The 12,618-nt window shown below is 43.0% G+C and overlaps 1 protein-coding gene across 5 annotated transcripts in view; it reads left to right on the top strand.

The window, feature by feature from the left end:
- The window catches only part of utrn (utrophin), a gene marked incomplete at its 3' end in the record, with an annotated part of 191,344 nt that overhangs the window by 58,893 nt on the left and 119,833 nt on the right, over nt 1-12,618 (top strand). For all 5 annotated transcript variants that reach the window (XM_080490632.1, XM_080490631.1, XM_080490633.1 and 2 more), the window contains 10 exons: nt 289-424; nt 893-1,042; nt 1,350-1,502; nt 1,617-1,718; nt 1,930-2,050; nt 2,512-2,729; nt 2,846-2,963; nt 3,084-3,289; nt 4,177-4,331; nt 4,480-4,669. In XM_080490632.1, coding sequence (XP_080346758.1) covers nt 289-424; nt 893-1,042; nt 1,350-1,502; nt 1,617-1,718; nt 1,930-2,050; nt 2,512-2,729; nt 2,846-2,963; nt 3,084-3,289; nt 4,177-4,331; nt 4,480-4,669 — 1,549 coding nt within the window. The remainder of the gene's footprint in view (nt 1-288; nt 425-892; nt 1,043-1,349; nt 1,503-1,616; nt 1,719-1,929; nt 2,051-2,511; nt 2,730-2,845; nt 2,964-3,083; nt 3,290-4,176; nt 4,332-4,479; nt 4,670-12,618) is intronic.

Here is a 12,618-nt window from a genome sequence, read left to right as displayed (position 1 = left end):
ATAAAGACGGCATGCAGTGTCCTTTAAATGATTCACCACAAAGAGGAAGATTGCATTACTGCAGAAGTCAAATTTCTCTGCTTCGACTATGTTACAGTACCATGTAAAGCAGAGGTTAGTGCTTACCCTCCACAACAATCACACTGTTTCTTTATCAGTCGTTGGCAGGTTAACATTATCACAGTGGTCAATCAGGTTGTAGCAGCAATTTAAATGTAAATTTTAGGATTAGACCTGCATCCTGGAGGAAATGGAGATTTTAATCTGAGTGCATAATGCTGTGCGCAGGTTGGCTGGTGGGGATCGAGCCTTGTCAGACCTGGTGAGGAGGCGCGAGGAGCTGGCTGTGTGGCTGCAGCAGGCAGAAAACGCTGTTTGCTCTTTGCCCGTCTCTGCCACTGACAGAAACCTCAAAGAACTGAAGGTACAGCAAAGCCCAAAACATGCTAATGATATTCTAACTCATGTGAGCTCTAAGAGTTCTCCTGCTATAAATCTGGCGAAGACTTATTTTTGTGGTCAGCTTGGCCTGTGTTCTGCATTTGTTTGTTATTCTTCCTCATACTGTATCCTGTAGGCACAGGTTGCTCTGTGCATCTCAGCCACAAACAAAAGTTCCTTTCAGTGAAAGGAGTTTTTTTTTTTTTTAAGGCATCACAAGGGAATCCATGTCATCCGTCTCTTTCTCAACCCATATAGCGAGCTTTTCCCCGATGGAGACACTTTTTGCGAAAAACAGTGATTGACATTACATGGCTTTAAAGAAAAGTTTTTACTACTACTGTACAGCAGTGTTTCAAAATTCCCCAACTTGTCAACTTTTTCTGTCTTTTTTTCATTGATATGTATTTACTTTGAAACCCCCCCAAAAAAGGTGAATTTTCACTTGCAGGCCCTTGCTGAGGAAATGGACGCACAAAATGAGCGTCTTGGTTGGCTGAATAGGCACGCTCCCCAAATTCTGTCCAATCCCAGTGTGAGCCCTCAGAGCCGAGAGCAGCACGTTGGGAAACTGAGACATATCAACCTTAACTGGAGCAAGGTATGAACATGTATTTAAGACAGCCTTTGCTGTGGCGACGCAGTTTCTTTTGAGTGACACACTTTTGTCTTGTAGCTTTAAGAAAGGAGTTTATTGTGGGGTTGAGTGTTGCTGGTATACAGCTTGCAAAGTTGGGAGAGTAAAATCTTTGTAATTGTAATCAGAATTGTGTAGCTTTAACAAAGTCAGTTTCAAACTTTATCTAGACTCCTTAAATATTCACAGGCACTTCACCGTTTTTCACCCTTCCCATCCTCTTTGACGCTTCCATCTTTAACTCACTTTTCACGGCACGTGTCCTCTGTAGGTGACCCGTGAGTTGCTGGACAAAGTCGGGGAGGTGGAGGCCAATCTGCAGAGCCACGCTCAGTTCCAGGACCGAATGAACCGCCTGACAGACTGGGTCATCGTCACACACCAGACAATCATCACCCGAGGGCTGAATCCCAGCCAGGCACAGGTAGATTGCCTGAGCGCGTCACATTTACTAACTCACCTACTGTGTACTCCGTGAAAAATCCAATCATCCGACGAGCAAATAGAGGTCCTGAGAAGAGGTTTTACCTTTTTGTAGGCTTTGGAGGTGTCCATGAAGGACAGGAAGAAGGACCTGGAGGAGCTGCTGGCTCATTCAATCGAGTTGCAGAGAAGACAGCAGCTTTTGCCCCATGAAAAGGTCCCAGTTTCCATAGTGATTTAGTTTAAAAATAAGCGCGGCTAATTGTGGCATGTGATTGCAGCATATTGCACTGTTAAAGCAGAGCTCCTCTGTTCTGACAATTAAATAATTCTGTCTTCTATAATTTATTGATGTGCAATTAGCTGTTTTTTTTAAATCTGCTGCAGTCTGTTACCTCTGATTCTAATTTCTATATATGTGTGCATAGGACAAGGTAGAGGAGCTGGCAGCTGATTGGAAAGCCCTGGATGTCCGGCTGAGGGAATCTCTCCCGCCTCCTGTCTCTCCCTGGACACACCGCCAACAAATGGTCCAGCACCAGCAGCTCGGTAAAAATGTCAAGGGGATCCCCGCCTGTTCTCTGTTGGCTCTATCTTCATATTACATCAATGAAATTAGCAGCAAAGGAATCAATGAGCTATTAAACCTTCAACAAAACAAAGAAAATTAGTTGTTTTATTTTTGTGGCTCAGTAACGGGACAAGCACCAGTGGTAATAAGTACTCAGGTGGCAAATTAGCTTGCCTTGATCCAAAGCACGGGAATGCATGATGAAATAACAAATAAGAGGTATGCAACAAAAATCCTGGTTGTGCAACACTAAAACAATCCCTGATGCCTCGTTCATCATGATTTAGTGTGATGCCAGTGTCCTCCGAGAGCCGTTTGACAACACGTTCTCTCTCACTCTAACATCTTTAATGTTCTTTGCGTCATTTCCCTTTAAAGAGACTCCATATGTCCACACCGCTTTCCTTAAGTCTGTTGCCTTTTTTATCCTCTACTCCAGTGTCTGCCGTCCCCTCAGCTGTGCAGATGGCCAGCCTGGTGAGCGAGGACCCCCGCCACCAAGCGCCGCACACGCCGGACACGGTGGCGCCCACTGATCTCAACGCAACGGCCACCGAGCTGGCAGACTGGCTTCTCCTCATCACCCAGATGCTCAAGTCAAATATTGTTACTGTGGGAGACACGAAGGAGATAAGGACCACCATGGGCCGGCTTCAGGTGAGAAATGGGGAGCAGGAATGAGGAGTTGTGTGATGATTTTGTGTCATATTGTACAACTTGTGAGCATGTGTTTATTCTTTTTTATTTTTATTTTTTTCCCCCCAACATGCCAGGTGACAAAGAGTGACCTGGAGCAGCGTCACCCTCAGCTCGAAGACATCTTCACTCTGGCTCAGAACATAAAGAACAAGACCTCTAATCTGGATGTGCGCACATCCATCACTGAAAAATGTACGTATCACTGGGATTTCTTTTTTTTTCTTCTTAGATTCATTTTCTGTCACACTTTTCTAATGTCCAGCTCAGTTAAATCCTCACGCTCTCTTATTGTTCTCTGGTAAATATCCACAGTGGAAAAAGTACAGAACCAGTGGGACAGCACGCAGTATGGCGTCGAGGCGCGTCTCCAGCAGCTTGATAACATGATTGGCCACAGCAACCAGTGGGAGGAGCAGAGGAAGGAGGTGAAGACGCTGATTGGGCACAACGAAGGGCGTTTGCACAACCTTGTTCAGCGGTCCCGAGATCCCCTGACAAAACAGCTTGAAGACAGCAAGGTTAGGGAAATACTTCACTTCTTAACCGTCTTTATATGTCCTTGGTGTGTTTGTCTGTCCCTCCCAAGGTCTTTCGCTGTCATTCTGTATTATTGTTATTATGGTACACTATGCATCTACTCTGGGGAATTTGCCAACTTGTTTTGCTGATGGGAGGCTTTTTTTTTCCCACTTTTAACCAAATCTAAACTTTACTCTGTGAGAAAGTTGAGGTCCTTCAACGGCCATGTGAGTTTGTACAACGTGGGAATGAATAAATCACCTCTCTGAAGTATCACTTTGAACCTTAATAACATCCATACACCCACCTCATCCATCATTATAATTTGAAATGATGACTTGGCCACGGGTTTCTGGAAACAGATTTTGCTTCTTGAATATTTGACATGTTACAGAAAGCAGACACTAGAGGGCAACTGAGTTTAACACAAGCCAGCTTGACTCCTGTACAGCTGGTTTGTATGCTCTTGCAATGATGAGCTATGGTCTGTTGAAAATAGTTAAGTGTACTTGATTGTAAATAACATTAAAAACACCTGGTGGCTATAAAGGGATGACCTTTTTGCTAATGTTAACATTTAGACTGCTAATAAGTGGGGTCTTATACAATTTGCTTGATTAAGCAGAGGTTAAACAAATAACGCCAGAGAGCTAAGGAGCAGAATCACTAATGTTTCTGATTTTTCAGGTGTTATTTGATTTTATTAACTTTAGAAAAAAGGTAAGTATTATTGCTGCATGGCAATTTATCTCACAAGAGGCAGATAAGAAGCTACAGCACATAGAAAACAGTGCGGGATAATTAATAACTGCAGTAATGCTCATAATAAATCACATCTGCCACATTCCAGTGTGTCATGAACAGCACTGTACTGATCGTTGTACAGGAGTTTCTCCAAGGTCTGGGCCGAGGCCAAGCTGCAGTCGCTGCCTTCAACAAACTGTCCAATCACCTTCTGCGAGAATACTCCACCGACGACACGAGGAGGATCAAAGAGGTCGCAGATAAACACAACGCCGCCTGGAACAGCATCAACAATAGGTGCACACAAACTCACTCTTACCGTTTGGCAGTGATACATAAGGATGTGAGGTTGCACCCGCAGCTCATTTCCTTTATAGTTCTACTCATGATTCACGTATTCTCTCATGCACAGCCTTGTATTTAACTCACTGATGTTGACTGACAGGGCGAGTGACCGTCACACCCACTTGGACAGTGAGCTGAAGGGCCTGCAGGTGTCTCTCAGGGAGCTGGAGTCTTTCCTCAAATGGCTGCAGGAGGCAGAGACCACAGTCAACGTCCTGGCCGATGCCTCCCTGAGGGAGGATCTGTCACAGGACTCCGCCCAGGCCAAAGACCTCAGGAAACAACTGGAGGTAGGGCAGCAAATTGATGGAGAAGCTGTGTGTGTGTGTGCAATTTATACACAGGTGCTCGCCTATTATCTCAGTGTCATCCTTCATTAACGCATCCTTCACCAGCTGAGCCGAGGCTGGAGCGTGTGTGGCTGTATTTGTGTGTCCCGCGAGTTAAAAGTGTGTGAATGAGAGGGCACACAGAGGGCGTGCACGCAGTTGTATGCATTGAATGTGGCTCATTGATCCTCTTGTCCTCGGCTGATTAGTGATTCTGTGAGTGTGTGGATGTGTGTGCGGGGTGTGTCTTTGTGCTTCCCTCTCACAATCTTGTCATTTGCTCAGACCCTACCTCCAGGATCCATTGATGCACATCATCTTTATGGAACGTTTTAATCCTAGAATCACGTCACCTCACCTTTTCAGCAGCAGAAACAGGAAAAAAAAGAAAATCTTTCTTTTTCTTTACATAGCCTTCTGAAGTTGAAAATCTCTTTAAAAAGGTTGACCCTGTCAGTCTTGACCTCATCTCCTTAAAGCGAATTCTAAAGTCTAAAGTCTTTGGATTATGCATCGTAGAGAGTTTGCTGAATGTCTTTGGTTTGATGTACCTTCACGTTGCTCTTTGCAAAGAATCTATTCTGAACTGAACTGAACTGAAACTTAACATCAATAACATACATTCAGGTTTTGATGTCTGAGATGTAACAGCACTGTTCCTCTTATTTCTGTTGTTCCATCATTGAGAAACGGGTCAAGGTCACAGAGAAAAATGACACTGACTGACTGTGGGAATGGACACAATGATTTCTGAGAAATTGATGTGGACGAGAAACTGGGAGACTTTTGCAACTCATTTTTGAGCTCTGCCTGGCTTTGGTTTTTGGTTTCAATACAGCTCTGATAATTAGGAAGCAATAGGCATTATTATCACATTAATGTGCCCGTTACAGTGATCTATATTTGTTGTATTGAACATAATCCATCATTATAGGGCCTTTTCAAAATTCTAAAGGACACATACAGCAGAGTATTGGATTTTACTTCTGAAAAGTATGTCAAAGTCATTGATAAAGGTCAAGTGTGGAGGAAAATGTGTTAAATCAGTGAGTCAGCTTTTATGTAATCTGAATATTGGTCGAAGGCTTGTTATGCAAGAACTAATGGCAGAACATATTGATGATCATCACCCACTGTTTTATCTTAATTTTGTTTCATAATGAGCTGAAGTCAAGATTAATGGTTGGCACAGAAAGTGGTTTGATGAAACCAAAGTGGATTTAAAACCTTGGAGGATCTGTTTTGACATGAAGTTGGTCACACAGCCCTTTTATTAGCTCAAAATGTGCTTTGTCGCTACGTGCTATTCAGTGACTTTAATCACATTTTTGGCTACAGGCCATTGTCCTCCTGACTGCTCTTTTCATATTAAGCCTGCAGTTGGTGAGTGGTCTGGAAAAGTGACAAGAACAAATCTGGCACATTATCCAAAATTGCCTAAAAACGCTCGGACAAAATGGCATGGAACTGCACTCAGCTGCGGCCCTGACATGTGATGCACTAATGATAGACATTCCCACGGAAACCACCAGTACACCTGCAGGTTTTCTTGCAGTGTGGGATTTAAGTCATTCCTGTCGATTAAATATGAGCTGGGATGGGAAATTCTTACGGTATCCATGTGCGATATGCTGTGAATTATTAATTTTCTGGACTTTCAGTCATGTAAAATCTCCTCATAAAATAATCACATTCATTAATTTCCAGCATTGTCTGCAATGGTCCAATAGAGTTAGGGATAATTACCATCTTATGAATATTCGAGCAAAACTACTAAATCATTTTTGATATTGTAATAGTCTGGAATAGTGCTGCATGTGAAGCATATTTTTGAAGGACAATGAATCGGCATCACTCTGGACTCCTTGTCAAAAAATAAGAGTTTATTTCGTCAAGATAATCACTGCCAAGGAGCACCAGTTTCATGTTTTCTTAATCAGCAGTATAAAAGAAGAAAAAAATGGACCACTGTCACGTGGCAAATCTACAGCTTGTAAATTATCTAAGCGTGCTTACCTTTTCTATGAATCTCATGCTTTCTAATCAGTGGAGTTTTGTTTTGTTTTTTTTAGTTCGGGGCCCACGTGTTCAAATTAGATTTTAATTGGACTGGACCAGTAAATATCAACAAAAGGTTCCTGCTGTTCTGTAGCAATTAATAAACAGTATATTCTAAAAATATTCACATTCAGTGCACATTTTGATCAAATTGAAGATTTTGTGATATACCATCGACTATGGTGGATCTCTTTGGATTACTGGAAGGGAGCAAATCTTCAGATTTCAGTGTTGTACCTCTGTTATCTCTTCTTATCACCACTTCTCTTACTGAACCGGTGCAAACCCTAGTGGACAAATTAGGAATAGCAGTTTAGCGTGTTTGACATCCTTCCTTTGTATGTACCACTTGCGCAGTTAGATTTAAGATAGTAAGATAGCACTATGGTTACTTACAAGATAGTAAGTAACCATTCTCATGGTTGCTGGTCCTAACCCCCATCTGACATCTCCCAGTGGAGGTGGACCACCTCGTATGGCAGCCGTCACTGTTGATGTTTGAATGTGTGTCTAAATGGGTGAATGGTCTTAAATCACTAACAATGCAAAGCGCTTTGCTGTAGCAGGGAAAATGCACCACATAAATGAAGCCTTTTTACCATTTAATAACATGAGGACGTCATGTTCCCCGCAGCTACTGTCGCCTCATTAAACCACAAAGCTCATTAGTGGGATATATACTGACATATTTTATATTACACAATAGAATGTGAAAATATTTTCCGGCTATTTGTGCTTGTTTCAGAAATTCATCTGAAAGTTATTTAAAAAATATTGACTTTGAGATAAGAGAATAAGAAAACCCTATGGTAATACGTTTTTCAAGGTAATTATTTCCATATTTTCATATGTAGTAGAGAGTATAGTGCATTACTTTCCACACATGGTGGAAGGTAATGCATTGAGAGCACATAGCCCGCAGAGTGGCTTTTATCAAGCTCCTCCTGTGTGGATGAGGGAAAGTGTCTGAGTGTGTTGACCGATGTGAGAAATACATGCTTTCTGCATCCTCTTAGTTGAGACCTGTTACCAGTGCCATTACCACAAAGCCAGCAAAACACTCAGTCTCCCTTGTAATGCCCTGTGAGACAGATTCAATACTGTGTGAAAGGTCTGAATTGAATGCTGTAGCCAGTTAAGCCTTATCTAAACAGAGCTCTCCAGTAAAGTCGTCGTGCTGCCTCTCAAATGCGTGTGTGAGCCTGTTGGTAAATGTTGATTACGCTAATCGACTGTACAGATAAACTGCATTTTGATTTGCAGTGATTTATTCCTTCAATTCCTTGTACTATTTCCTCGTTTGTATAAATTCATGAGACAAAATGAAGCCAAGCAATGCATCGTGGAGTTCAATTGGTGGGTGGGTGGGTGGGTGGGTGTGTGTGACGTCTTGGTTTTCATCCCTACTTGGAGTAAAAAGGTGTTTCTCAGCAACATTTAAAGTAAGACTCAAATAGATTGGATCTTAAAAAAAAAAAACCGCCGTGTGTTCAGTGGCTCTGAGTGGCTGTTTCATGATAATCTCTGCTGATTGTGGCCCTATCTTTGCTTTTAGCTGACTTTCTTTTACGTTGTCTGTTTTTTTTTTGTTTTTTTTGCCTCCCGATGTCATCTCCAGTACTTGCGTGCTTCCAGCAGATCTATTCGCTGAATTGTTTTCTGAACCAAAAAAAACCCCCAAAACAAAACGTAAACGTCCCTTTCTCCTCCTTCGACCTTGCTGTCTTGCCTTCTCTCCTCCCTCCTTCCACTTCACCTCATCTTTTATGTGCAGTTTTAATGTAGTACCTCTTTCCCCTTCAGTCTTTTTAAAACACGACACAGGAGTAAATGGGTGATGGAAAAAAATTACCACCAGACAAACATTTACTCAAAAGCCACATAATGAGTATTTGCGTTGATTTTGACGAGATTCGTTCACTTCTCGCATCTCAGGTGTCTGCAAGGATGACTTGATTAGCTGGAATGTGCGATGTGAACGACAGAACGCCCCAAAACTTAAGAAGAACTTAAGCTTCATTAACACACCAATTCAGATTTCCGTCACATTTGGTGACACATCAAACGTTCAGTCTTTGGGATTGAGTGATTTTGATGCTCTCGGTGGACGTGCGCGTCAGAATTTTCCAATGTCTTCAATCTGCATGCCTAGAAATTAGGTTGTACACTTATTTGATTTACTTTACTCTGTTACTCTACTGATTTACTTTCTTTATTGGGTTTGCGATGTGCATCTGAGCCCTGCAGAAAAATTGAATGAGGATAATACTTCCAGGAACCCCTGTGTGCCTGAAATAACCCCCCCCCTCTCTCTGTACCTCTGCTGTGTGTCTGTTTTCCCTCAAACTCCCGTCTCAATGTTGCTCTCCTTCTTCTCTTTTGTCCCTGCCCCTTGTTCATTGATCATTCTTTTCCTCTCTAATGTTATGCCATTCACGGCATGGCTTTTTTTTTTTTTTTTTTTTGTCTTCCCGTACAGTGCCGCTCCTCATCTCTCTCTCTCTCTCTCTCTCTCTCTCTCTCTCTCTCTCTCTCTCTCTCTCTCTCTCTCTCTCTCTCTCTCTCTCTCTCTCTCTCTCTCTCTCTCTCTTCAGATCAGTGGCAGTAAAAAGTGAGCCGCGTACGAACGGCTTCTCTCTTCCAGTGTAACTCGTGCCTTACTCTCTCCTCTTTTCCCTCCCAGCTTGCCGGCACACTTTCCGCTCTTCTCCCCGTGTCCATTTGACTTGTCCCTTTTTCATTTCACTCTTCCTCGTCACCATTCTGTGACTCTGCAGGGTGCCGTCACAACTGATTTGTGCGGTTCTCTTCTGACTCTGCGGTCGGGGGTTGCGCGTGTGAATGTCCGCGTGGAGGAGAAAGTGAGTGTCTCGTCTTATCCGGCTCGCCTGCATCATCCTGCGAGTGTGTGAGCGAGCGAGCGAGCGTGTGTGTGTGTGTGTGTGTGTGTGTGTGTGTGTGCATGCTGAGAGTGACTGTTTATAAAGAGAGTGTGTAGTGTGTGTGTTTGTGACGAAACATGGGGGCATGCTGAGCTGAGTACGCCTGTGAGTGAGTGTGTGTGTGTGTGTTTTCTCTCTCTCTCTCGGTGTGTGTGTACATGTGTGTGTGCGCATCACGTCAGCTTGGCTGGGGTCTGGTCGGCTGGCTAGGGAGTGGGAGAGGGAGAACAATATGAGCGGGGTAGGGCAGTGCTAGCATGCGGACCAGGAGCAGGCTGCTGCAGACTTGTAGCAGTCTTAAGATGATGGCCATGGTCCGGACCTCCCTCCAGAAAGTGGTGGTCTTCTTACACAGGCTCCAGAGGATGGCCATCTCCTCGCCGCGCTACCAGAAACTCTGCAAGGTACGTGGAGAAAACCCGGGCTGCTGGAGGACGGAGAGTTTACCTTTTGTTATTGAAGTGTTGCCTGAGTTTTGTTTTGAGATTTTAATTTTAATTTTTTTATATTTTAAAAACCTTTTGGGCTCTTTTGATTCATCTGGAAAAGTTTCATCATCAGGTTTGATTTCACGCCACTTGCGTTTGTTTTCGAGATAAGGTTGGGTATTTAAACAATGTGGTTTTTCAGCCACAAGATATTACTGCTTATGTGGTTGGTGTTTTTTTTTTTTCCAATGCTCATGTCATTGTTGTTCATGAATTCGGAGCTGATCACCCAGTGGTCCGTCTTTGCCTCATCGTTTGTTTTGTTCACTGGTTTCAGACTTTTCATTCATGAGACAGTTTGTTCCAGCTCTTATTGTTGTGGGAACTTTGTCACCTCTACAGTATGTTGCTTTAAATATTCCCATATATTTATGTACATACATCAACACTTTTTGAGCCCTTTTTTTTTTTTTTTTGCGAAAGAAAAATCAGACGGTGCCTCCCTGCTGTGCTGTGTGTATGTTTGTGAACGAGTGCTTTATTTTCCTGTGTGGATTCTTTCTTTTTTTTGAAGTCAGTTCCGACTTTATTCTGAGCATAAACAACCTAACAACTTGAGGACAAGTGTGTATTGTTGTTTTTGTGCGAGTTGGTAGAGCGTATTTTTTCTTTTTCTGGGTTTGGTAAGCTTCCTGACAGGATGCACCGGAACAACAGAAGACATCTCGACTTCTTGAGTGTTTGTTCGACAGTGGCTTTAATTAGAATCAAGCCTTATAATTTAACGTATTAATTGCCTTTGTTGTTGTTTTCACACACTTTAATTTGAACTGAGCTCAAGACCTAGTGTATTCGATTTTTTATTCTTATTTTTTTTTTTAAATGAAAATACAACGTTTGGTCGCTCTGTAACTTGTTACAGCCGTTTGTCAGATCTATTGATTTCACCTTAGAGGAAACGACTGCTGATGCGTGCCGGGCTCGGTGTCATTTAGTCCCAACGTTGATTGTTATTGATTGCTGATCTTCATTGCGGTCTATATTGTGTGGCACAGCTCTGACCTGCTCTCAGAGGGCAGAGGGGACCAGCTGTTGAGATCTGACGGACCCGCGCTCGGACAGGGAGAGAAAGGGAGAGGCTAATGCATCAGAACAGATTCTGATTACTTTCCAGCTTTAGTCATGCCTCGACAAACATGTGGTGACTCAAATCTAATCCCTTTTTAAATTCATTGCACTTTATTCCCCCCCTCCCGTTTATTCCTGCATTTTTTTTTTCACATCGTTCAAAACATATAGTCATTGATAAAGTCAGTTTTCATGATTTGAACGGGTTCTGCTTATCTCTTAGCAGAGAAGAAAAATGAGGGCAGGTTACGCCAGCGTGAAAAACAGATCACTGGAATCATTTTTTTCCTGTTCTCTTCTAGTTTATCCTGCACGTGCCTTGCTTGTCCTCGTGGAAAAAACAAACAAACTGTGGAACAAGCAATTCAGTCTGATCTTTCCTGCAGCTCTGCATATGCACACTAAATGCTCTTTCCATTTTGTCCTAAACGAATCCATCTGTGGAGTGGAATTGCTCATTTCAGCATCCTTAGAGTCCAGACCTTGCTGGATTGTGTCCCTACCGGTGGGAGGCATCAGTCATTGCACACCCGATTACCCTCCCCTGGGTTGCATCAGTCATTCCAGCTTCGTTTGGCCTTCCCTTGGGAGAATCAGTAATGCCAGGCTAGTCCTGCCTCCCCGGGGCGCGCTCACTGGCCGCCAGACTGGAACAGTGACTTCCTGATGATGGATTTGCACAGGGCTCACCCCCAGGGGTCCACCCATTCGTTTTGCTGCGGGACAGCGCTGGTCCTAAAACGGCTCACGCAGTTATTGTCTGACTCAGGATATTTAGCGCTTGAATAAACTTGTGTTCCTTCCTTTGAGGGGATTTATATCGATTAATACTAAACCACCATAATTACTGTAAGTGACGGGCATAATTTAAGAGCATTGATAAACCGGCATCATATATATATTTTTTTATTGTTCATTTTCTTGATGGGGAAGAAATATTTGTTAAATTCTGTAAAATACGTCCACCAGTCCCTTCTAGCTGATTCGATTGACCCAATCGACAATCCCTGCTGTAATCCGACTCGCTGACAGACTGTGTTTCACCGGTCCTGATCCAACTGAAGCGGCAAACTTCTGAAACTGTGATGAACTCCTTTGCAGTGACTCCCAACCTGGTTTCCATGGAGCAAGGCTGCTGACCTCCACTCCAACATCTGACTTGGCAAAACGTTACAGTGAAGCCAAACACTGGAGGACACAGCGACTCATACAAACATACAAAAGCAGGAACCTTGAGGATAAGAGCAATGGGACGTTTCTTAGAATAGTACTATGATTTTCTTTTACATCTATCTTGACCTCACAATGACTAGGAGTACTCTTGTGAGCAGTCTGTTACACAGTATAGTGTACA

The sequence above is a fragment of the Lipophrys pholis genome (assembly GCF_963383615.2).
Source record: "Lipophrys pholis genome assembly, chromosome: 21".
NCBI classification, from domain to species: domain Eukaryota; kingdom Metazoa; phylum Chordata; class Actinopteri; order Blenniiformes; family Blenniidae; genus Lipophrys; species Lipophrys pholis.
This window is presented reverse-complemented; position numbering and strand designations above follow the sequence as displayed.